At 39.4% G+C, this 26724-nt stretch overlaps 1 protein-coding gene across 2 annotated transcripts in view; it reads left to right on the forward strand.

The window, feature by feature from the left end:
• Positions 1–26724, forward strand: part of RNF38 (ring finger protein 38) — a 112151-nt gene that overhangs the window by 77242 nt on the left and 8185 nt on the right. For both annotated transcript variants that reach the window (XM_056325461.1, XM_056325462.1), the window contains 9 exons: positions 5020–5213; positions 10153–10366; positions 12764–12931; positions 16636–16806; positions 18622–18783; positions 21831–21937; positions 23512–23596; positions 25071–25192; positions 26082–26181. In XM_056325461.1, the coding sequence (XP_056181436.1) occupies positions 5020–5213; positions 10153–10366; positions 12764–12931; positions 16636–16806; positions 18622–18783; positions 21831–21937; positions 23512–23596; positions 25071–25192; positions 26082–26181 (1323 nt within the window). The remainder of the gene's footprint in view (positions 1–5019; positions 5214–10152; positions 10367–12763; positions 12932–16635; positions 16807–18621; positions 18784–21830; positions 21938–23511; positions 23597–25070; positions 25193–26081; positions 26182–26724) is intronic.

A 26724-nucleotide genomic window follows, 5' to 3' on the forward strand; every position in this document is an offset into this window, starting at 1 on the left:
TTGAAGGCAGCACCTTCTCTGTGGCAGTGCATGTGACCAGCCATGTCAGTGCCTCTGTGTGCTATGTCTCTGGGATATATGCTCAGTTTTACTACTGGTTGAACCTGCAAACAGGAAAGGAGCAGCTGTGATCCTCAGCCTGGGGTAGAGACACCACCACCCCAGTCCCTGAGCACACTGGACTGGGCAGGAGGAATTCCTGGTTCCAGAGGAAGTGCCTGCTCCTCACGTAACATCCCTTAAGTTTATTTTCCTTGCTGTTCAAAAAGGAGGTCTCCTTCTTTTCATTGCTTTGGCGTCTGATGTTTATATTCACAGTCTTCAGTACACAGGGGATCAAGAGCTCTGTCACCATGGTGAAAAATCATGAGATGTGTTAGCATAGTGATGACTTGTCAATGCACTGGAACAGCAAGTAGTGTAATTAACTAGCCTTGTTACTCATTTTTAACTACAAGTACCTTTCTTCAGAGTACTTCCTTAGTTAAGCTAAAGATAGATAAAGGTCAAACCATATTTCTCACACAGTTAATACATACGTGGAAGAAAACACTATTTTTGGAGTGGACAGGGGAAACAATGCATTTGAGGGGACTGATAATTTTGGTATTAATCAGGCTGATGGTTTAGCTCTGGAAATTGCATTCTAGGCAGTGTTTCTGTGAAAATGTTTTAACCAAAATTTGCTTGCAGTTCTAGGTAGCTGGCTTTTGTAAATGGTTGGTAGGCTACCAGCAAGCACTGGGGAAAACAGAACTAAGATCAATATATCTTGCTAAAGTAATCTACTTTGTCTTTGGTGCCTGGCAGCACATAGAGAAAGATGGTGTAATTGATGTTTCATCGTTTGTGGCCTGTGTTGTCCTTTCTTCATTGCTATCTGATTTGCTATCAGATTAGTCCTAACTTTTTCACACATTAAAGGTGGATGAAATGCAATTGTAGGTAGGTAAGAACACTCTTCTAGTAAGTACCCCAGTCACACACAGAAGTAGAGAGGTTAAACACTTATTTCCTTGTTCATAATAATAATTATTAGTTACATTTTATCATTAACATAAAAATGGAAAAGTAGAGAATGTTTTGATGTAGTTTTCTGCTTTCTCTTTCTACTCCACTTGTTTGGAAGGTTACAGTTCTTGTTCAGTACTGTCTCCTGGTTTCAGCTGGGACAGAGTTAATTTGCTTCTTAGCAGCTGGTGCAGTGCTGTGTGGATTTGGTGTGAGAGCAATGCTGACAGCACTGATGGTTTTAGTTATTGCTGGGTGGTGTTTATACTCAGTCAAGGACTTTTCAATTTCTCAGGCCCTGCCAGTGCGAGGGCTGGGGGGGCACGGGAAATTGGAGGGGACACAGGACAGCTGACCTGAACTAGCCAAAGAGATACTCCATACCATGGGACGTCATGATGAGTATATAAACGGGAGGAGTTAGTTGGGGGTGACTGATGGCTGCTCAGGGACTGGCTGAGCATCAGTCAGCAGGTGGTGAGCAGTGGTATTGTGCATCACTTGGGTTTTATTCCTTTCCCTTTGGATTCTGTTCCTCTCCCCCTTCTCCCTCCTTCTCATTACAATTGTTACGTTATGATTTTATTTTATCTCAACCCTCAAGTTTTACCTTTTTGCCCACTCTCCTCCGCAGTCCTTGGAGGGGGGTGCAGTGAGCGAGAGGCTGTGTGGTCCGTACATGCCGCTGGGGTTAAACCAGGGGTCCTCACACTTTAACCAGGGGCCGGCGCGGATGCAGTGGCAGGCAGCCATCTGCGGCTGCTTGGTTTCCCCCCAACCCCCGGCGGGGGGGCGGGCAGGGGGGTCTGTAAATACCGGGGGCCGGATTGAGGACCCTGGGGGGCTGTATCCAGCCCGCGGGCCCTAGTTAGAGGGCCCCTGGGTTAAACCATGGCATACTGCCAAGGCATAATACCAGTAGGCTAGCACTGATTTTTTTTTCAAAGATCTTTTTGTATAAGGTGGTGCATGTCTGTCTCAGGTTGGTTTTATACTTCTTTTCCTTTGTGTCTTCCAAATAAATGGCTTTGTTACAAAGGTTGCTTCCTCAAAAAATTTCCACAGTTGTTATTCACAACTTTTTAATGTAGAAAAATCTGTGGGAAGCATTGTACACTTACTTTTCTCAGGGCTAATATAGGTAATTGATAAAAAAAGTCCATTACATCACTCGACATGTACCTGTGCAGCCTGTGACATGCTTCAAGGCCTGAGTTAATGAAAGCGGAAGTTTGAGGTAATTGGTTACTAGTAGTGGATGTGGCTATGAAAATACCTGGGTAGGTGGTAATTGTTACAGTTTGTTGCATTGTTTACAGCATATTACTGAGGTAATAGTCCACGAAAATGTTCTGTGTGCACTGCTTCTGAGTGATACTTTATGTAAGATTTTGGGAAGAACAGAATATTACATGTTTACTGAAGTGCAGTTGTGGGATGTTTGTGCATTTACTTTATCTGTTGATTTTACCATTGATTTCTAAGAAGAGGTAAAAAGCAATCAGCGTGTTTTGGTTTTTGGTAGCTTAAAAGTTACTTGGAAATCCTAGACAAACACAGAAAATCCTCTTAGTCTGTGAGCTAACTTTTATGCAGAGGACTTTAACAGGAGGATTAATGTACAATAATTCTGTGGAAATACACTGCTGTCCTTCTTGCAGCAGAAATAAAACATGTTTGGAAACATGACTCCAGTGTTCTTTGCAGTTTAATTTCTACTGCTGCTTCTCTGATACACAAACTACAGCAAAGTCCAATGCTCTGTCTCTTAATACCCATCCTGGATTAGTTTATAGTTGCATGTACATTTTTTTCATTAATCAGTGAGCAAGCATTTATTACAGTGTGTAACAGTTGAGTGTTGTGTAACTTTTCCTTAGTGGGAATAACCACTTCTCTTCCCCCTTCACCAGATACTAACCTTTTGTCAGAATAGAAATATTTTTTTTTAGACATTGGCAAGTTCCATTGGAGCTAGTTGATGGGTTCATAAAGTTTTGCGAGGGGCAGACTGGTGGAGAGATGACATCTTTCATATTTCTTCATTGTTGAGAGTAACGACAGATTAGGTGAATGGGGAAAAAAACACATTACCCAGGACATGCTGTGGTGCAAAGACACCTGATGACAAAGAATCGCAACCACACTGCACAGTGCATTTCCAAGAGCAACAGGTTAGTTAAATACAGCTCTGAACTGAACTGGCCAGTAAACTCTACCTCGTAATGCCACACATAAGTTAAATTTCTGCCTCTGCCTCTTTTTGGGGGTGACATGGAAGAAGACAGTAACGCTTACAAGACCATCGGGGCCTCAATGACTCCACCCAGTGCCTTTTTTGTTCATGACTGTAATCATTACTAGTGACTGCTTGAGATAAGCTGTAGTAGGGGAAAACCGCAGGTTGTGTTGAAAGTATTTGAAAGATGGGGCTGAGAAGTACTGAAATTTAGTAAAAATGGCCAAAAGTCAGAGGAAAAAAACCTTTTTTCTCTTTAATCCCTGGAAAAAACTTTTAGGTGTTAAAAAAGGACATGCTTACACTGGAAAGAACATAGGAGGGCAAGCTATGTGTCAATGGTAACCTTCCGAGAAGCAACTGATAGTGTTCAGAGAATGGTAGGCCCCTATAAAGCAAAGAACGAGAAATGGTCCATAGTCTAGTCTACAGGTAAATCTGAAGTAAGACCTCTAATGCGTCTGTGGATTACCATGCTCTGAGAGGGGTAGTTCAGGCATACAAAGCCATTGCAGACAAGTTCAGTTTTCTTTGCATGAGCCATTTGCAATTAATCGCAAATTTGGGGTCATTTTGGTTAATTGAAATCATGCCGTGGTGGACTGAAATGGAAGTGGTGGGGCGAGTGGACAAGCAGCAAAACATTACAATTTGGCTTGCACCAGGAGTGTTCAGCCAGAGAAATCTATGTGGTTGTTGGACTTAAGGATGGATGCAGTGTGGTAGTTCATGTGTTACTTTTAGGGTTTTCTATGTTCAGTTGTTGAGCTCTGGAGTAGAAGTTGTATTTTTCTGTATTTTCCGTTGTGATGCTGGTTAACAGCCTGACGTGTTACAAATTTGACAGAACAGTGGGGTGAAGAGGAGGGATGTTTATTGCATTTGCTGCTGCTGGGTTCAGAGACATCTGTGGGAACTTTTGAGAAGAATGACAGCTCTGTGTAGTGGTTCAATAGCATGGACACCAATGAAGAGGAGAGGTAGTTGTGTTCAGAACCAACCAGGAAAACATTACTCGGAGGTGAATTGCCTTCATATCACTAGCACGGAAAACTTTAGGCACTAATGTAGGCCCTGAAGAATTTTAGTGAAATGCACAGACTTAACCAAAGATTGGTGATTAGGTTTTTTTTCAGGTTATGTGGCTTTTCAATGGCTGTCACTATACAAATTAAGTAGAAAAACGAAGCACCTTTGTTCTGAGCTGGCAGAATTAAAACAGGCTACAGTACAGAGCAAATACCTGATTAGCTATGTAAGTACAGACCTGATAGGACACGGGCGCAGTGCAGAGCGCAGCCTCTGTATGACATCTTACTGACAAGTACAGTGTTCATTGTTGTCTAAGCAAGACTGCTTAGACATCTTTTCCTGCCTCTGTAGCCTGTAAATGCTAGGGTGGTAGGGGTATAAAATAGGCTACGCCTTACTTTCTCCATGTTACTTTTGTTTCTTGGTGTTGCATGGATGTTAGACTCTTTATCTTCTAATGCTGTTAAAATATAATTTAGCAGTAATTATTTTAGGGTTTAGGAAGACATTACAAATCTGTGTTGTAAAGATAGTAAGTAGACAACTACTTGCAGATTGTTCAATTTCATGATGTTTTAGTGCGGTCTTCAATAAGTCACTCCTAATGCTAGCTGCAAAGCAATGCTGAAGTATGGATTGTAATTCACTCATTTGGAGGTGGGTTTTGTTTTTGTTCTGTTTTGTTTGTCGGTTGTTTTTTGTTTTGTTTTGTTTTGTTTTGTTTTGCACTGGCGTAGAGTGAAGACAGTCCTAGTCCCAAGCGACAGCGCCTTTCCCATTCAGTCTTTGACTATACAGCAGCATCACCAGCCCCATCGCCACCAATGCGACCATGGGAGATGACATCAAATAGGCAGCCTCCTCTGGCTCGGCCCAACCAACACCACTTCTCAGGGGAAAGATGCAACACACCTGCACGAAACAGGAGGAGGTAAGCAAGCTGTGTAGATTGGGAAACAATTTCTTCTTCCTAATTTCAGCTCGAGGGAGATGTATTTCAGGCAGAGCTGACTAGATCATGCATGATGAACATGTTGACATTTCCTTTGAGCTGTAAGTTGTTACAGTTGTTACTGAAAAGTTACTTGAAGTAATTCAGGTTGGTGCATCATTCCATAATTTGTGTGAATCATGTGGGGAAAGAAGTGTTCATTAACATTTTTTATTATGAACCTCATTCTCTTTCAGTCTGCGCTGGAGCAATAAGCATTTAGAAAAATGCAAGGAAAAATCTTTCTCATCAGTGTACTTTTAAAGATACTGAGAGTTACTGATGCAATACCATAATTTTCACTGCAGTCACTATTATTTTCTTACATAAAAACATCTAAATAAAGATGAGGGATACTGGCTGGGGAGAGTGAAGAGGCTGGCATAGTGTCAAATGGTTGCTGAGGTAGCAAATCACATGTAACAGGAGTTACATTTTCATGTTAATTTTAGCTTGTGGCTCATTAACTTTTAAAAGCAGAGATTTTGGAAGAAGTTCCAATGGTCGTGGAAGAATAGAGATTGGGATGGCCAGGTTGAATTTGTGCCTGGATGGATGATAGTATAGAAAAGCACAAAACCACAGAGTTCTTTACTGTTGTAGTTAAACTAATTATCCAAAAGACAAGCTTTCATTGCCTCGCATTCTGCCTCAAAAATGCTGGATCGTCTACTGCATTGAGAAATATTGTGGCTTCATTTGTTGTACTAAATTGAAATGTCTGTGATTTTTCATGAATATAGAAAATTAGACTTAAGAAATACACAACTGTTTTTCCTCTGATTTCACAAATCAAATTTGTCAACCATGATCAGTCAGGGGTAGTTTTGAGGCAAGAGTTTTTAAAACATGCTGGGTTTGTATCTTTTCTTCAAGTCCATGAATCTGAAAGCTTTCAGTCAGTGGCATTCAAAATGCACAGCTCTCAAAACAGCTTGTCAAACTTAGGAAAGATGTTGAATTGTGGACTTGCAGTGTTATTATTGTGAAGACAGAAGGTTAAGCTTTCTGTACAATTTCATACAGGGGTGCTCAACAGAGGCATTTGGTCTACAGAGTGGTTTTTTGCCTTAAAATGATCTGAACGGGGATGCCTAGAATATGCTGCATTTGGCCATTATTTTTTGTTGTCCAGCCAAGCTACACAGATTTCTTTCCAATTTTCATTAACATCTCCTGCAGTGTAAGTAGAGTGCTTGACAAGCTAAGTGCCAGATAGCTGAATCTAGACAGTTTGGATATGCTGTGGGATGAAGGAGAAGAATGGGATGTGTGGGAGGTGAATGTGCCTGGGTCAGGTGTCTGACATTCAGATGCAGTTGGGTATTACTGGGGTAGTGGCCTGTGGCTTGCAAGTAAACTGTGCTGCAAATGGAGAGACACACAAGTGCAGAGCCATCTTCAGTCTGACAGGAGTTGTTGGGTGGGATGCAGCAGTTGTGAACACAAAGCATTACTCTTTCTAGGGCCACCTCACCTGCTCTTCGGTAGTAACAAATGCTTTTGCTCTAATCAAGAGACATTTGAATGTGTCAGTACTTTGTTTCCCTGAACTTGAGTTGGCATTATTTTAGCTTGGGTGCCCTGTTGTGTTTGAGCTGGCTCTAGGGCAATTCCAGAATAGTACCACACACAGTTTCCTCTCCTAGAACAGAATCATTAGGGAAAACAACATGTCTCTTACTTTGCAGCAGTCTTTGTGTCTTTTGAATGCTCTGGAGCTGTATCAGAACTAATAACCACTGTCATGGATCAATGTTTGTTTCCTTAAGATCATTGTGACTGCATCTGTTCTTAATGCTTCAGATGCAGTTACACATGTGCTTTTGAAGCCAGTTTCTGGTTTTGCCTGCGCCGTTTTCTCTCTTCCCTTCAGAGACTGGTCTCAGAGTTAATGGGGTTTTCAGGTGATGATAAGATGAAAGGTGCATTCCAGTTGCAAATGGTCATTCAGCTCAAGGGAACAGACTAGGGCATGTGTAAACAAAACCTCTGAAGTGTGTGTAGTGCAGACATCATGCTCTTACCCAATATCATTGGCATTAACTCTTTTGTCCTACCAGTTCACTCCTGTTGGTCAGCACGGGCTGTGCTGGTTTTTTATTGTCTAGATTTTTTCTGTTATCTGATTTACTATTTAGACCTTACCTCTCTCTATCAGCGATTTTGTCCTGGGCCTAGCACAGCAGTGCCCTAATTCATTGTGGGCTTTTTTGTATTTCTTCTAAGCAAATAAATAACTGTGTTTAGAAAGGTAGCCTTCTGGTATTATGAATTTGCAGAAAGATGTTATTTTTATCCAGCTACTTATAGTACGGATAAACTGTGTAAAAGCATATTGCATGCCTATATGAAACAGAGAAGGCCATTCCAATTTATCTTTACTGGTCATTGTGAAATGGCAGACTTGTACCATTGCTGTGCCTCACCTTTCATCTGTGCTTTTTTTCCTTGTTGTCCTGAATGTAAATCTGAACTAATGGGACTTCAGAACGTACTACTGCAAAGAAATCCCCCATGTCAGAAAATACTAAGATCTGCAAATACTACTTCTGCAATTACGGATACCTTTTGATGGCTATTATTACCTGAGGGCAGGAATTGCTGCAGTTTTCTTTCATCCTGTTTCTTTGTTTTAACTGGACATTTACCATGCTTATATTGTGCATTTAGAACCAGAGGAGTGTAAAGACTTCAAGCAAAAGTTCATTACTGATAGACCCATGTCTTGACAATTCTTCTGAAGTAATTTCCAATAATTTGGGAAGCTTGTTGAGCTATGTACGTGGATGCTCTGAATGTTGCTGAATTGAAAAGTGTAATTTCTATATAACTCTACTTAGGAAAAAGATCCAGTTTTGCTTTTTCCAAAGAACTCCATTCATTAAAAAAAACACACTCCAGAAGTTTTGCCAGCTTTTTCTGGCTGTGCATTCTCATAATTCTGAGTTCATAGGAAAGTAGATCCAGACCTTTTAACAAAGACAGGGGTAAGAGTAGTTGTATGAGAAGCTACCTTGTATAAGTGCTGGTTGCAGCTAGAGAATACCTGTTCTTCGCTTTCCAAAGTATTGGCGCTGTCTTATGTAATCTTGCTCTATTCCTGCAACTTTTCCAAACAGAAATTCTCCCATAAACATTTTGTGTTGAAGTTTTCAGAGCATTTCTGTTTCATAGCAGGAAACAGCAACTTTACAGCAACCTTAGTACTCCAAAAATCAGAACATCTTTTGCATTAATAGGTCTGTGGTTAGATTATGATTACTAATGTGAATTTAACAAGTGTATCATACTAGTAATACAGACATGAGGAGTGCAACAAAAGCTCTGGGAAAGGAGACCGATATTAAGACAAATACATTAGTAATTTAAGATTCTCAGTGCTTAGAAGAAAATACAGCTTGTACGTTCTAATGTGGTAGCTTGTAACGATAAAGAAGGCTATGCATTTTTTTTGGTTGGTTGGTTGTGGGTTGTTTAAGAATGCTGTGTTAGTCTGGTGTTATGCCTTCTGTCTGACCTGTTGTGAATTAGCATTTGTTTCAGTTCTTTTTTTCATTATTGCCTAAGAAGGGCAATAATGGCATAACATCCCTGTGAACTAGGGTAGAAAAATGGTGGCTTATGACATTATATCATATACTCACAGTAGTATCTGAAGAGCTGGCAGTATGTTCTCCCTTGCCCCGAGTATGTCCGCTTCACACAGCACAAAAGCTGGATGTAACTTGAGGAATATCTGGGATTTGCCAACAGGTTTCAGGTTTATTTGATTTTTACTTGGTAATAGCAATGGGAATAGTGAGAGCAAAGAATGTTCTCTTCCATGCACTGTCGGAGAGGATGTGTTCTAATGGTCACAGACCCTTCTTGTCTCTTCTCTGCAGTTTGGTTCTGTCAGCCTGTTCCATAAGTGGGATTTCGCCATGTAGCTTTACTGTTGCCTGTGGGATCTGTAATTTACGTGTTTTGGAGATTGGAAGGCATGTATTGAAAGTACTGGGGGATGGTTTTTGTGCTTTCAATTGTTTCCCTTTCTAAATAAAGGAGAGGTGGCTTAATCAAAACTTATAACTGTGAGTTTATTATTTGTGTGGGCATAGTTTTCTGAGTGCTGAATGTGAGCTGCTGGTCTCTGATTTACAGAAGTCTCAGCTCGAGACAGTAGCAGATCTGCTCAGAACATCCACACATGTAAGAGTACATGATCAGATCCTGCGCCTGTAGATCAGTTGCTCAGAAGTGGATGCTCTGGTCTAAATCACTCTACACAACAGTTCTCCATTCTGAAAAAGGAAGATGACCACAATCACAATTTCCTGGGATCTGCTGGAGATAATTTGATGAAACACTCAGTTGTGTAGTGAACCTGAGAGCACTGAAAAATTCATTTGTTTCTTCAGAGGAGTCTACTGCTTTGTCTGCCTTCACTTAGTGAGCAGCAACCATTCTGTGGCCAGATTGGAGCAAGGACCCTGGGGAAATCTGTGATCGTGTAATGAAGGATTTTTACTTAATGCTTTTTTCTTTACTTACAAGTGCACAGAAATCTCTTGAAGTTTGCTATTTTGACTTCTGAGCGCTTGTTTTAGCAATCCAAGTGCTATTTTTTTAACAGATTAGTATTTACATAAGAGTTCTTTGCCCAGTTTTTTTACAGCATTAAGCTATGCTCTGTTAAGTTCTTCTGTGCTGAAAAAGGTGTCATTTGAAGGCTTTTAGCCGTTCTGTCAGTAACAAGTTTTCCAATCTAATAAACCTGTTCTTGTAAAATTTGCCAGTGTAAAATATTTCTTGATACTTGATTCTCTTGTGGTTTTAGTTATTAAGAAGGATTTGTGTCATTTGTATAATCTCTAATTTTTTAATGCGTTTCCAGTCCTCCTGTTCGACGTCAGAGAACAAGGAGAGATCGTTTGTCTAGACATAATTCCATTAACCAGGATGAAAACTATCACCATCTCTCCTATGGACAGCAGCAAGCAATAGAAGAGCCCCGAGCCTTCCGCCCACCAAATGTATCTCCTCGTATGTTGCACCCAGCTGCTCACCCACCACAGCAGAATGCAGTGATGGTTGACATTCATGATCAGGTAAGAGTAAATTCTAAAGTAGAAACAGAAGGGTGTTGAAGATGTCTGGTTTGGGTTTTGGGTTTTTTTCCCCAAATGTTAAAGATCCCTCTCCTCCCCAGATTAGTTGGCAATGAAAATCACTTAACACTAAATTCTGTTTGCCTTCTTACAAAGCGTTTTTTCTGTTTTATATTATTGGTGTATGGAGCACTGCATTAGGCAGTGAAAAAAAACAAAAAGGAAGTCCATACTTTTAATAAAGAAGGTAGACATTTAACAATTTGTTGATGTCTGTGTTGACATAGTTCTGTAGGCCTTTAGTTCAAACCTCTGAAATGCAGTTTTTTTGCTTCTGAAGTTAATGTAATATGATAAAGATGTGATATGATAATTAAGACTGTATTTGATTTCATGTGAAATACTTCTCCTTAGCTTAGGAGTTAAACGGTTAAAATACATTTTTTAGAAGCATAATTGACAATGCCTGTAATAGGTTGCCTGCATGATAGCAGAACTCATGATAGTACTGTCTGGATAGTACAGCCACCCAAGCATAATCAACTCCTCCTTAAATGACATGGAAAAAATGTGGTATGTGGGTGGTCCAGAAAGTAGGTTATTCTTTTCTGTGTCAGGAGTTGGTATAGAATTCTGCAGCTGAGGACCTGTGAGAGAAGTTGTCCTATTGAGGTAACTTTTGTTGTTGTTACTGTTTGTTAAACAAACAGGCTGCAGCAGAAGTATATTAGTTGCTATGTAGTGATTAACTGGGAAATAGAACAGGTTATCTGGATGTCCACTTACCAGACTGCATATGCATAGAATGCATCTCTTAAACATCCCTGCTTAAAAACTGGTTTGTGTTCAATGCAGCTGATACCACTGGTGTGTTGTATTATGCATGCAGAGCAGTTCTCGGTAGGGAAGTATTTGCATTTGGGAGCAAGTGCAAGCAAGGACAGAAGCTAATGCCATTCCAGCCATCTCACAGCCTTGCATTTTGATGAACAATTTTACTGCTGCAGTATCTCAAAAATTCAAATTGTGCTTTTGCTTTTTGTTGAAAGATTACGTTGTGGTGAGCCTGGATAAACAGTTGTTCATCCCACTGCCTCTGATTTCCAAGCACCATCTGTGATCAGATGTTCGTGTGTCCGCATTAACTGAGGTCATGATCATGTTTTATACTTCAGGGACATAACCATTTTGAAAGGTCATTTTTTATTATTACTCTGAGCAGCAAACATTTCAGAATCACACCCAGCATTGCACTGTATGCCCAACTTTTGTAGCTGAGCCAGAACTGGTCAAATTCATTGTCTTTCCTGGTTTCAGTCATTAGTGATACACAGGTGAGATTTCTTAAGTTCTGTTCACTGATCTGTGTTCTGTTTTGGCCTCTGTGTCTGACTGTATGCTACCAGTTCAGCAGGTTAGCTGTCTTTACTCATCCTCGCCTTTCCTAATGAGCTGCCCTTACTTGTTCCATTTGAAGCAAGCAGGTTTCATTTTAGCAGATCATGAAGGAAGAGGAAGCTTCTTCAGAGTAATTACTTTTTATTAATCTGTGCTCCCTCACACTTAAGCCTTTTCGGTTTTATCAGAGCGTCAAAGATTTCTCGGTTATTATTTAAAAAACAAAAACAAAAAAAACACAACAAAACTCAAGTGGTTTTTAGGTCCAGAATACCTTTGGATCTTAGTTTGATGATTAAATTCTAGGGAATATCATTAGCTAGAATATTGAGTTATGTCAATGTGTTTCCTAACACGTACGTTGATACCTAGGTATCAGTGTGTGTATTTAGGAAGATATGCTGCTTCATATTCATGTTTACTTTTCTTTTGGCCATTTGCGGTTAGCTGTTCTGTTGTATCTAGGTTGGGAGACTTAGTTTGAGTGGTGGTCTGAGAGCGAATCAAGAGATTGGTCTCTTTGGAAGAAAGATCTACACAATTCTCATGTTTGTTAGAGATGCAAGTTTTTGAGTTGTTATTGAACCAGTCTCTTCAGGGGAGATTCTTTAACTACTTGTAGATTAGCTTTTTTTGTGGGAGTTACTGCCTTCTTATTTTTTAAGAACTAGCCTGGGCTGGGGGGCGGGGGGCGCGGGTGGCGGGCAGGCTTAATAGTCTGAGATGTTTCTGGGTAACTCTAAGGTGCCTTTGGAAGTTCTAACATTTAAAGCTGAGAGATCCCTCTTGGCTGTACACAGAAGGTGCTGATCAATAAGTAATACTCCATTGAAAAAAATATTTTAATTAACAGGAGTTACAGGCATGTGCCTCCTACACCTTCATGTTGAATGTATTTTTTTCTATTATGTAGGTATAAGCTCTCTGTCTTACTCATTGTGCTGTACAACACTGAGAGTTTACAGTAGGTCATTAAACGTTACTTTTCTTTCACTGCAGATCCATCAGGGCACAGTTCCTGTCTCATACACAGTGACAACGGTGGCTCCACATGGGATACCACTTTGCACAGGCCAGCACATCCCAGCCTGCAGCACGCAGCAGGTCCCAGGGTGCTCAGTGGTTTTCAGTGGGCAGCACCTTCCAGTTTGCAGTGTGCCTCCCCCAGTAAGTGTGTCTCTAGTTACAGCAGCTTCAATATTAGACATAGGAGTGGCACCTTGGAGCTTCAGTGTCTGTGTGACTTCATGTGGAAATAGCCTTTTTTCCCCCCGCCCCATGGTAAATTGCAGTGGCATAGCAGTGTAGGCTTTAGAGCTGGTAAGCATATGGTACTTTACTTACTGTCTTTATAGAGTGTGACTGTTCATGGTATAGAGTCCTGATGGTTTTCGATTCAAGCTAAACGCGAGTTCATGAACTGACTTCTTACCAGCAGCTGTTCTGCATACTTTCAAATAGTGTAAGAGGAAGGTTTCTAAGGCTTTTTATTAGGCAGCTCACCCAGAAAAAAACACTTACTTAGCAGAGACCTTGTTCAGGGATTGGTTATATACAAAAAGGTCTGATATTCCAAAGTTAATTTTCAGGTTCTTACTAATTCTCAGAAGAAAGATCACCGAAAGCTGAGAAGGGTACTTCTGTCTCAAAATGTCATAAAATGTATCAAAATATTCTTTAATAATGATGTCTGTCTGTGCCTTTCTGAGAGTAAAATGAAGTGCCTTGACTGGCTAATTTGCCAGCTTTAAATTTGAAAAAAAAAATAAACTGTTTTCTCAGAAATCTTTGTGTATCAGCTTGGAGATACCACTTTCCAGGTCATAACATTCAGATGCTACCATTCTGTGGAAATTTCATCATTACGTGTTAACAGGCACCAGAGCTGAAGAATTGTACCCCAAGAAGTTTCAGCTGTACAGATCAAGGTTGCAGGACATGCTGGAAGAGTCACAGCTTTTTTCCCCCCACCTTTTTCTAGTATAGATCTGTAATATCATACATAAATATTATATGTGATGTCCAGTAACTGTTTATAATGTTGGTATAAACACTGGTCTTTCCCAGCACTGCATTTGTCTGCAGTGTGTAACTTTTTCTGTTGCACATTCTGTGACCTGAGGGTATGTATGAGCAAACCTGTGACACTGAAATAAAATCCTAGATGTGGCCACGTGTTTCTTTAAGCTGCTCATTGAAGAGTGAGGGTAATTTGCATTCGTCTTGTCCAGGTACCATTTATGCCCATGAGAGACAACAAGGTCTGCAGCATACTGCTGGCCAGTCTGGAGTATTTGTGGGCAGTATTTCCCTTTACCTTTCAGACTGGTGAAAACTGCTAGATGAGTCAGTGTGTATGCCTGAGGCAGGATGAGACACAACTTTTTTCTTCTATTTAGTGGTAGTGTTAGTGGAGCAAAGCACAGAGACTGGAAGAACACTTGCATAGTAAATTCAGCAATGCAAGAAAGGAACATGTTGTAAAAAACAGCAACAGAAAAAAAGCTAAAACTATATTGGGACTTAGGGAAATCCAGACAGATATAAGGATTTTAACTCTGGTGTTTAACTGCCATTGTGAAAAATTTCTTCTATCTGGTTGAATTTTCTTTGCTGCAACTTGGTCCTGTTGGTCCTTGTCCGTTCACTTTGCCCCTTGAGGAAGAGTCAGGTTCTGCCTATCTACTCTAATAATGCAGCTGAAGATAGTGGTGAAGTCTTCGCTTAGTTTTTTCTTTTTAAGGCAGAGCAAATCCAGTTCTGCATCCTCTTTTATGTAGTGTGCTTCTAGCTCCTGGTCATCTTGTTGTCTTCCACTGGACTCATTTCGAGTATGTCAGTGTCTTTCTTTGGCATTGGGGAAGACAAAACTGGACACAGGACTTGATACAGGCTCCCAAGTTCCAAGCAGAGGGACAGAATCGCATCAACGGACCACTAGCTACATTCTCAGTAATGCAGCCCAGCATGCAGTATGGCTTTTTGACTGCAGCAGTACACTGTGGCTTTTGTACTCCTGTTTGACATGTCCACCAGAACCCAACTGTTTTTTTCTGCAAATCTGCTCAGCAATCTGTCAGTTTCAAAATGTCCTGCTCCATGGTGTTACTCTCTCCTAGTGCCAGACTTCACATCTGCCTTTGCTGAACTTCACATGGTTCCTGTCAGCCAGTTTCTGCACCCTATCAAAGTACATCTGAAAGGTAGCCCTACCCTCCAGCGTGTTTGCTTTGCTCACCAGCTTCATCTGTGAGCTTCCCAGTATTCTTCTGTTACTTTGGTAATATTTGTCTCTCCTGCTACTTCTGTAACTATAAAATAAGCAAATGTCACTTATTAAGTACCTTCATCGGTTTCAGAATTTCTTGGAAGAACATGTTCAGACAACAAAAGTTTCCAAAAAGCCTGAAAGAATAAACAGGCAGTTTTAATTTCTTTCCACTTTAAAGATAATGTAGCCTCATTTGCTCTAACTTTAAAACTGCCATGGGCATAGCGCAGATCATTCCAAACGTACACTGGAGCTATGGTAATCTTACAGAATCTTATGGTATCATACAGAATCTTGGGATCAAAACCTATTTTAATACGTTCCCCAAAATGCCTCCTCTTTTAAAGAACGCTATGTGAAGTTCTACCTGCAAATTTATCTTCAGCTATTTCAGAGAACAGTTTTCAATTTAGCAAAATAAAATTAAAAATGTATTTTAATAATAGAAATACTTGTTTGTTGTATTTCTTTTTTAGAAAAATAATGTAGCTGAGTGTGAATAGCGTTTAAGAAAAAATAGTCACATCAAATTAATCTGCTACTGTTTCAGTGTATGTAAAGATTTATGTTTGGTCATGCTCACAGTTTCGGTCATGCTCACAGTCAGCTATCCCAAATTGAGGTGATAGTTCTACCTCCACTACTGTAATCTGCTCTTAAACTAGATGTCTCTACCATTTTATGCCATTATAGTCCGTATGCACAATGTATGTTGTGTGACACGACTAAAAAGAAGAAAAAGTGAAAGATCAGAACTGGGTCCTCTTTCTTTGTAAAATGTGATTTGATAACAAGTATCTTATTAATTGGTCTTTTAATTTCAGAATTGTAACAGAAATGCTTGAAATTCTGATGCTGGATTAAAGATCAAGAAAAAGAGAATGCAGGTTTTCTTCCTGTTTCACATCTAGAGTTGGAAGTAAGACTGAACACTTCCACAGAGCACATTCCTGCCTCCCCTGCAGTGCCTTCATCACTTCAGTGTTTAAACTTCAGTGCCCCATGTTGCTTTTGTGTGAGGCATTTCAAAGAGGAGAGAAAAGGAGCTACTTCCCACAGCAGCTGTCACTTAGGGAGCTTTCATCAGAACATGGGGCTCCCCTCAAAGTGCAGAACTGAGCAGAGCTTGTGAATGATTCTTAGCATATGAGGCAGCAGAGGTCTGAAGGCACAGTCTGACAGCTTGGAGTCCCTCAGCTCCATCTACAGCTTAAAATGGTTGTAAGACCATTGCTTTGACATCTTGTTTTGAATGTAATATGTGGGAAAACCAAAATTAACTAGGATAAATGTATCTGCTCATCACTTCAGAATCTGTCTAATCTGGAATACTGAAAACCCAAAGTCCCACTGACCTCATGAGAACTGAGAGCTACTTTGAACCTAGCAGATGTCACACTGGTATTTTTAGAGCCTGTTATAGTAATCACTTGTTTCTTGTCTTTGAGTGAGTTACTATTTATGTGTGTTTTGGAGGGTTTTCCAAGGAGGCAAGAGAACTGCTTTGTTTTAATGGTATCTTTCCACAATAAGTGTAGAATGTTTTATAGGGAATGTTCGTGCTAGAGACAAAAATAATCTTGTTTTCATTTTATTTCAGATGCTTCAGGCGTGCTCAGTCCAACATCTACCTGTACCATATGCAGCATTTCCACCTCTCATTTCTAGTGACCCATTCCTTTTGCATCCGCCTCATATCTCTCCACACCACCCTCCTCACTTGCCTCCTCCAGGACAGTTTGTTCCTTTCCAAGCACAGCAGTCGCGGTCGGTAAGTAATGCTTCTTACCCCCCTCTCCATAGAATTGGTGGGGCTGGATGGGCAAATAGCGCTGATGCCTGATTGAGGAAACAGAAGGATTTTGTTTAAAGTAATAGGTTTTTGCACTTAAATTTCTTTAGGAAGTCTGTAACCACTTAGCATGAAGATGAAAAAGTAATTTTTAAGTTCACCATGTTTCTCTTCAGATTTCATCAGCTGTTGTCTGTGCGGTTTCTCCATAGGCCTTTACTTCTGTCAGAAAGATGTATATTTGCTTCACCAACTATTCCTTAAGGTATTTCTTTCACAGGAAGCGGAAGAGAATCCAGAGGGGGTTGTGCAGTGCAGTAGTGATCTCAGAGGAAGGCTTAGCAGAGAGAGAAGGAAGCACAGAGCGTTACTTCCCTTACATGTTCCTTTCTGTTATTTCTCAGTTAATTTTTAAATGACCCATGCATTTCCCAGTACATAATGACCTTAGGTCATCCAGATATATTCAGGAGCCTACAGTCTCCCTTTCTTCAGCCCACCCCCCCAGCGAAAGTTACTGATGCCTTCTGCTTAAGCAGACTTGGCTTAGTGATAGGGACTATGCAAGCATGGGAAAACGTGACCCTGTTTTGGATTCGAGGGGAAATCAGTATTTCAGTTCTGGTCTACAGCTCTTACTGTAGGGTTATCTGCACACTCATGTCCATTTGTTTGCAATTTCACTAATGCAGAAACAGGGAACGGCTTCATTTTTGCCTAACAAATACTGAGACTTCCCCATGCAGTGTCTCAGCTGTCGATAGGGTTGTAGTCAGTTTGTTATGGTGATGGAAGAACAGCTGGGAAAATACAGTTTTCAGGCATAATCTTTATAAGACTTCCCTTTTAGAAAACATACGTGCTTGGGTTGCTTACCTAGGTTGTTGACTAGGCTTGCCTGTCAGCTTTCAGCTCTGGCAAAAATCTTGTATCTTGGTGGTTTAAGAATACCTTGTGTTTAAAGTTTGCTCTGCATAACAGGGAAACAATACTCCTTTCATTCCACAAGGTGCCTTCCTTAGCTGAATTACGTGAAATGGTAGAATTCAGTGTCAGGAGCAGAAGGGTGTATTAATGAAACAGTGACAATTACTGGTTATTTTTTGAGCACTTTTGGGCCTGACTGAGGTGCTGCAGTTGACTAGATTACAATACACAACTGGAATCTCATGCTTCTGAAGCCTCTGGACTGTGTATTCTTGGTAGGACTGCTTGCGTGACCCTCCTAGGAAGCATCTGCTTGATTACTGAGTATCATTTGCAGTGTAATCCACTGGAGTTGCCATGTTTCCTCTCCACTTTTCAGATTTTGTGGCACAATTTCAGTTCTTGTCTATGGTTGTTTATTTTTTTCTCTCGCATAGTTATACAGTGAGAGCAGCCTGGCAAGAAGGAAGCAAATATTTGTCCTGAAAAATGCAAGACACAGGAAATTACAGCCACTCCTATATTTGCTAGATCGCATAAATTCCTGGTCTATAAGCATGGCTAGCTGGAAAAGGTGAATTTATATCATGTGTAGTGTTGTCTTTGCTTTTTGGTAGTGTTAATGACACAGGAATTGTTCACAGAGTTACTATGTGAAACTGAATACAATTATACCTGTAATATTTTAAATTTCTTTTTTACCCTATAAAATTGACCACAGCAGCTCAGAATATACAACTGGGATTGCAGTTATTTATTGGGAAGAAATTACATCTCTATTATTGCAGCAAAGCCTCTCTTTCTCTCTTTTTTTTCCCCTTTCTTTCTTTTTTCCTTTTTTTTTTTTTTTCTTTTTTTTAATCGTAGCCACTTCAAAGGATAGAAAATGAAGTAGAACTGCTTGGAGAACATCTTCCTGTAGGAAGTTTTACATACCCTCCCTCAGCCCATCCACCAACATTGCCTCCCTCAGCTCCTCTCCAATTCTTAACCCACGATACTTTACACCAGGAGGTGTCATTTGGTGTAGTAAGTATTGTTTTCTGTGCTATATTCTCATTCATGCTTTAACATGCATTAACATTCTTGATCTTTATTCTGTAGTACATTTTATTTAAAAGTGGCACTTTTTACAGTTGTTTTCTGTTATTTGCTATAGCTTCATACTGTGGTATTTTCTTTAAGCTTGTTTTCATCAAGTTAAGGGTAGCTTAATGATACCAGCAAATGAATTCAGGTAACATTACCTGCAGTGTCATAACAGGTACTTAGAAAGCATTCCACGTTGCCACACAGCCCAGGGCTTCTACTGCAGAAACTAATTAGTACAGTTTTTAAAAGCTGCTCTCACTTTTAGCTGATTTTCATTGTATGTTGAGTTTCCATGAGTCAGGAAAGCTAGAATGTTTCAGAAATAGTTCTTCTTCAGAGTGTTTGCCATTTGCAGGCAAGCAGTTGTATAGAAAGCTTCCGTAATTTAGACTGCACCATGTTACAAAGACAGCCAAGATTGCTTTAAGCCAGCTTTCTGGGGATCTACAGGCAGTTCAACTGTAGCAGCATGAAAGAACCTGGTGCAGGATAAAGTCTGTGCTGAATTTTGTGCTTCGGTGGTGTGTCCAGTGTCTGTGCTACTTCTAGGATCTCCATGGTGCACTTCAGTCTGCAATTATATTACTCCTGAGATGGTTTTGTTGTTGTTTTGTGTGGGTTGTTTGTTGTTTTCTTTTTTTAATAAAAACCACCTCTCCTGCCTATGTAATGCTTAAAGAAATAACTAGAAGTCAAGTATAGGCTCTGCATTTTTTTAATGTTTGACCTGTGCATCAAGTTGACAGAAGGTTTTAGAGGCATATTGTTACTTCAGATTTTACATGAGAATATAATTTTAGGCCCTGTGGCTACAGAGTGTATGGATAACTTTTTAATTAATCTCCTTGAAATCACACAGCCTAGTTAAATGCTTGCTGCGGTTTTTATAAAGGTTTAAATAAGTCTCTACGATTAAAACAAAAAATAATCAGCGCTTTGTTAAGCTAAAGGTGTACAGATTTTTAGTGAAGTTTTCAGTCAGTCTAAGTCACTCTGGAGACAAAGACACTTAAATTTCCATAAACCGCTCGTATTTTGTTCAGTATGCTTGTTAGATTAATTACAGTCTAATCACAGAAATTTTGGTTGGAGTGAGGCTTTCTTGATTTCCAAGTTCGGTCTTTAAAGAATAAAATGCCATTTTTTGCAGATGATACAGCATTTTTTATCTGATGCTTCAGTTCTGGGTTGTGTATTGCTGAGAAGTAGAATAGAGATGTATTACAATTAATCATATGGTCTTCTATAAAGCAATCCTAAATCCTTATAAAATTTTATTTATATTAGAATTATGATGGAATGGCTGATTCTCTTTTATTCAGTGAACGCAACAGTTTCTAATTATATTTTTGGTCTGCAGAATTCACAAGGCAGTAAAATTAATATTTGCTACGTCTAGTTTGAGATCTTACTTTCAAGAAAAAGATCCTGGATCTTTTTATATTTGTTTTTATATTCATATGTAGATTTTATGTAAGGCCATGGCTATCTATTAATAATGTTTCCATTACAAAGTTAGGGAGTTTTAGGTTAGTCATTGGTGGTGTTGGGCTTTTGCGGGTTTTTTTTTTAAGTCCAAACATAGAAGAAGAAAAACATGTTAGTAAAGACATGGAGTGTTCTTTGTTTCAAAAACAATTCTCAAGGCCTTCAAATATGAATTCAATAGTAATATGTGAATTTCAGTTTTAAAACTTAATTAAAAATTAATATTTGAATATTTCTGGAAAAACATAGTTTGCATTTAGGTGATAATTTTTTTACATATATATCCCCATTTTAGTAGGTAATGCAAGGAAATTTTGAGCAATTATAATGAAAACTTAAATATACCAGTGAAGAGCTTAGCATACAAATTAAAAAAGTGTGACAAAAAAGCCCTGATTTACCCATGGAAAGAATACATTGAAGCTTTAGGCTTGACTATCTCTCTAGGCACTGTCCAGCTGTGAAATTGTATTGATTAAACTCTTTGTGTACACTTGAAAGGCTTCAATCCTTCTTTAACATAAATGTAAATATACATCACTGCTTACAGGGTTTGGTTTTTTTCTAAATTTTTTTTAAAAAAGTCTACAAGACTTTTTTTTTTTTTTTTTTTTAAAGGCTTCTTTACTCAGCCACTTGTGCACAAACCTGCATAATAGCTCCTGGCTTAAAGCCTGGGCTTTTGTATTCACAAGAGAGTCAACAGTTCAAGTCCTGTTTCCCAAACCAGCCTGCATGTAGACTAAGCACACAAGAGCTTGCGAGGATTTCTGTTGTGTGTTACCACATTTTCACGTGGAATGGTATGATTGTGTGTTATTGGTGGGAGTTGTTTCAAATTGAGGCTGAAGTCCTTTTGGATTTGAGCAGAGGCTGGATTTTTTTTTTAATGTTTTATTGAAAGTGGATTTCAATATTCAGATTTAATTTTATTTTATTCTTAAGAAAAAAAATGTTGAATCACAGACTGGATGAGGTTGGAAGGGAGGTCATCTGGTCCAACCCCCCTGCTCAAGCAGGGCCACCTAAAGCCGGTTGCCCAGGACCATGTCCAGTCAGCTTTTGAGATCTCCAAGGATGGAGACTCTGCCACTTCTCTGGGCAACCTGTGTCAGTGCTCAGTCACCCTTACAGAGTAAAGAAGTGTTTCCTGATGTTCAGACGGAGCCTCCTGTGTTTCAGTTTGTGCCCATTGCCTCTGGTCTTGTCACTGGGCACCACTGAAAAGAGCCTGGCTCCGTCTTCTTTGCACCCTCCCTTCGGGTATTTATATACACTGATAAGATCCCCCCTGAGCCTTCTCTTCTCCAGACTGAACAGTCCCAGCTTGCTCAGCCTTTCCTCATACGTGAGATGCTTCCAGTCCCATCTTAGTGGCCCTTCGTTGGACTCTCTCCAGTATGTCCATGTCTGTCTTGGTGCTGAGGACCCCAGAACTGGACATAAGTTCCAGTTCCACAAGTTCCAGTTGAAGCTTATTTTCTTCTTTCTTGCAGCCTTACCCACCTTTTATGCCTCGAAGACTCACAGGGCGCAGCAGATACCGATCACAGCAGCCAATACCACCACACCCTTACCATCCCAGCCTATTACCTTATGTGCTGTAAGTTCAAAGTACATTTGCTTCCATCTAGGCTATTGAAGTCACATGACTTTCAACAAGAGTCTTGGCACTTTTAATGGTTGGACTCTACCACAGAACAGACATAGTTCAGCTCTCCCAGAGAGGAGGAAAACTTCCATTTCTGTGTAAATTTTTCAGCCTATTTTGAATAACAGACACCCCTGAGCAAGGAAAAATGTAAGTGAACAATTTTGTCCAATGTAGTTTTGTAGGTGTTTTGAGGCACAGTAGCCTCTTGTTTCTGAACTCTTTGTAAAATCTTCAACAAATTTTAAAACTTGGTTCTTTGATACTCTTACAGAGGCATGGTTACACTGTAGGATAAAGTCCTAGGAGTCTTCACTTACGGAATAAATTCATTTGGTTTTGTTCTTAATTATGAAGCACAAAGGTGGGAGCTCTCTGTGATGTGTTACTCATGATGTGTTACTCTTTATTGGCTGAACTGCTAATCTGTTACAGCTGTTGAATTTCTGTTCTGCCTCTGATTAGCTGTTTCTGGAAAAGATGTGGGACAAGTAATGTTCAGGAATTATCTGTAGTGTGCTATGGTAGACTCTCTGTAGGGGTGTTTGGGTATATGACATGAGATTTATTACTCTTCTATGATCTGTTTTGGAAATACATACAAAATGATTGGAAAACAGAAATTATTTTCTGGGGGCGAATGTGACATTGACAAGGAGACACTGACACCAGTTCTGTAGTTTCTCTCTGTGCAATTTCAGACGTGGCATGGAAGTGGCACCAGATATCTGATCCATTGAAGTTGTTCAACTTTGCATCTTACAGTCAGAATAATGTCATAGCTTCTTGCCTGTCCATTGAGGACACAATGTGGCACAGTAATTCCTGATGACCTCAGTAGAATTTTAGTACATATTAGTACTCTCAATTTGTGATTTCAATGTGCATAAAGTTTGGACTCATAGTACTATCTTGTGGGGGGGGTTAAAAACACTTGTTGAATATAGAAACAGAAAAACATCTCTCTTCTCTCTCTGTCTGAGGAGATTCTGCTTTAACCAGCATCACAGTATGTGAGAAAGTGAGTTTGTGCTTGCCTTCAGTATGGAAGTTGGTCCAGTGGCATATCTTCATTATGTGTTTTAGACTTAGCAAAAGTTTCAAGACTTTTGTATTTGAGAGCTAAAAGAACTTAGGGTTCCTTTTCTTTGTTGATATTTTATCCCCTTAAAGAAGTAAAACATATTTAAAACCAGAATGTCAATTCATTGTCAATTTTAGCTCTCCATAATCTATGGTAATCAAGAGATTCGTTTTTGTAATAGTGCTGAGCCTGGTTGGAAGTATCATTTGAGACATGCGTGCAAAAGGCAGCACTGCCAATATAAAAAAGTGGCAAAAGTAGCTTTTTCCTTTGACTCTTTCACTTCAAATGTCTATTCTTGACTCCAGACTTAACATTTTTACCAGTTCTGACAACTTGTTGATTTGAGAGGGGTCAGTAAGGTAACTTTACCTCTGCCAGATGTTTCTGTGCTTTCCTTCAGCAAGATGCTGAACCTTATCATTGTTTGCTCTCGTGGTAGATCAATGCTCCCAGTGCCACCTGCAGTTGGACCAGCTTTCAGCTTTGAGTTGGATGTGGAAGATGGAGAGGTAGAAAACTATGAGGTTGGTGTGTGAACTACAACTACCTTTAAAGAACAGATGTTAGCTCAAGCAAAAGATAAAATTTTATTATATTTTGCTTTTAATCCTGCTTTTGGCTCTCAAATAAATGTAATGACTGTGAAGACAGAATCCAGAAACAATTCTTGTAGATTTTTTTTGCAACGCTGGATATTAGAAGTGCTTAGCTTTATTGTCTGTTGCTTTTTCCTAGAATCCTAGGCTAGTAATCACTAGATTGTTCTGCTTTTATATTCTACATGTTAACTCTTCTCCTTTTGAATTTAATTGATTTTAAATATCAAACAAATTAAGCGCTTTCAAAAGAACAGAGTAAGTTACTGGTTATATGTGCATAACTTTGCAGGATAGTGTTAATTTCATAGGAATAATTAGTCTAAATGTATTGTTTATAAAACTGCCTTACTGCCTTTTCTTCTTGGCCCTCTGGAGGGTACAGTAATTCACATCTATAGATGTAGAACCCTCTTAAATATCCTTGATAATTACGGGGCAGTTCTAGCTGTTGTGTCTTTACTGGTTCTGAGACTAATGGATTCCATTTGATTTCTCTTCAGACAGTCATCATCAACGTTTACTTTTGCACCTCTGCCTGTGCTCTGCTTAAGAGCTCTGTATAGTTGCACATTTTCAGTTTAACAGTGAGAACTTCTGTAATGATTTCTGTGCTAGTTCAGAAGAAGCATCGTCTTATTTCTGAGAATTTGAACCCTAGCTTTGACAATACTAGAAATCTCTTGTAATCGGTACCATTTGCAGCTATGCCTTGATTCTCTATGACATTTATAGTGATACTCCCTTGTGAAGGAGTGTAAGTTACATATGTGACAGTGTATTACATATGTGACAGTGTAAGTTATTTACATGAGAGGCTTTTAGTTGCAATGCTTGGCTTACAGAAAATTAACATAAAAATTAGCAAAAAAAAAAGTGCTTACAGTTTGATGGTATGTATTTGTTTTCCAGACTGAGGATAAAATCTCCGTATTTCAAGTCAGCTAGCCCAAGACGTGGAGTGGGAATCGGAACCTGTCCCATTAAATTCTTGGTTTCTCTCACAAGACCAGACTCACATATTGTTAGAAAGCAAATCTGTTGACGATTTTTTGTGGTTACCAGCACTATTAATTTCATAGCAGGGTGAAAGGATTCTTCAGAAACAAAATACTTACCAAGCTGTGCATGCAGCCACAGGACTGATTGGAAGTTGGGTCCTGGAGGTTTTGAAATCACAAAGAGAACATTTTGCATAATTAGAAGGATGGCTGAACTCTGAAAGACTTTCCATGGGGCTTGTGTTGAAAGGGGTTTAACTAAGGTTCTAAACATTTCTTAATTGAAGGGTGTTTTGTGCTTCCAGCTGGGGTGGTGAGGTGTAATGGAAGCCCCACCTCTAACGGAACCAGGGCCTCTTTGAGCAGTGAATTTCTAAATGTCCAGTTTCCATGTTTTGCAGGCACTGCTGAATTTGGCAGAACGTCTGGGAGAAGCCAAACCACGAGGACTGACAAAGGCGGACATTGAACAGCTTCCATCCTACAGGTTCAATCCAAACAACCACCAGTCAGAACAGACATTGTAAGTACATTGGTCTCTTTTCAAAGGCCCATAATTTAGGTGACTGTATTTTCATTTCTTTTAACTTGCAGCCTTAGCTAGGCCAGAAGGGCTTTAAACAATTTAATTTTCTTTTTTTTTTCCTTGGGTTTCTTTCCAGATCAAATACTATTTATCCTTACTTTAAAACCTGTTTAGTGTCACGTCATTTAGCTATCTTTCAGTTTAGTTTCTCAGCGTTTAAAAAGCCAAAATGGAAGAAGGGTGTTCTAGGATTTGTTCAGCATACTAGGCGTTGAAGTGGCATTGTGAACTTGTAATTTAGCTTGTGTTAAAATTTAGCAAGTGTTGAAGTTTCAGGTGCTCCTAGTAGAGCTTGGTCAGTGGTTTAAGAGTGCACATTATTTTAAAAACCCCTTAACTTCCTGTGTTTGAAAGTTCTGCACAACCAAGTGGAAGGGGCGGTATAGATAGGAAGGTGCTTAAAGTGACTTAAGTACCAAATGCTGTCTAATGTTTGAACTTCAGTGTAAGGGTTTTTCTCTGATATTCCAGTTTCAGTGACCTTCAGTGAGTGACTTACTAGTAGGGAGTGAAATTCATAGTTTCTTACCTCCACCATTTTTGATTTTGATTAAATGTCTTCTGTTGGTTGGGTCTGTGAACTCCTGTGAACAGAAGCCCTTGCTGATTTGCGATTTGAAAGTACACCAAAAAAAAAAAACCCTGACACAAAAGGTCTTCTCAGTTTGTCACAGTACACACCTTCAACCACAGATAAAAATAACTGTAGCTACCCAAGGAGTAAAAGAGCTACCATGTTACAGTTGTATCTGTAAGGTTTTGTATGGAATGTGTATTTGTTGTTCTTACATAGCAGATACATTTGAATTTTGTTGTCTTTTTTTAGGTGTGTGGTGTGCATGTGTGATTTTGAGACCAGGCAGCTACTTAGAGTCTTACCTTGTAACCATGAGTTCCATGCCAAGTGTGTTGATAAATGGCTGAAGGTAAAAATTAAATTAAAAATAATCCTGTCTCATAGGGAATTCTTTATGTAGTTTGGTGGGAGGGGGTGGGGGTATTTTGCTGTTCCACTTCATTTTATCTTGTTTCATGTTTCTAATATTTAGGCTAGAAATGCCAATGGAGTGGAAGTACTGCCTACTTACAGTATTTTTCTAATAGCTGATGAAAGATGTTTCTTTGTAGTCTTTGGCAGAAGGAAAAATTAATACAGAGAGAACTCTTTTCATTGACAGATATTACTGTGTTTTCCATTTGCACAAAACAATGACTGTGCATTCAATTAATATGTGAAATTGAAGGAGACTTGGAAACAGAAAAGTAACATAATAATATAGGAAGTATGAATTAAGAGTTTCTGTGGTGATGGTGGTTTTAACTGTTTTACATATTCTGCATAGCAAGAATGAGTACTAATACCTTCCTCCCTACCTTGCTATTAATGTTAGGTTCCATGGCAAATAAAATACGTTATGTGTATACATACATGCCTATGCAGAGAGAGAGAGATATTTTAGTATATAGAA

Source organism: Falco biarmicus, chromosome Z (assembly GCF_023638135.1).
Source record: "Falco biarmicus isolate bFalBia1 chromosome Z, bFalBia1.pri, whole genome shotgun sequence".
Taxonomy (NCBI): Eukaryota; Metazoa; Chordata; class Aves; order Falconiformes; family Falconidae; genus Falco; species Falco biarmicus.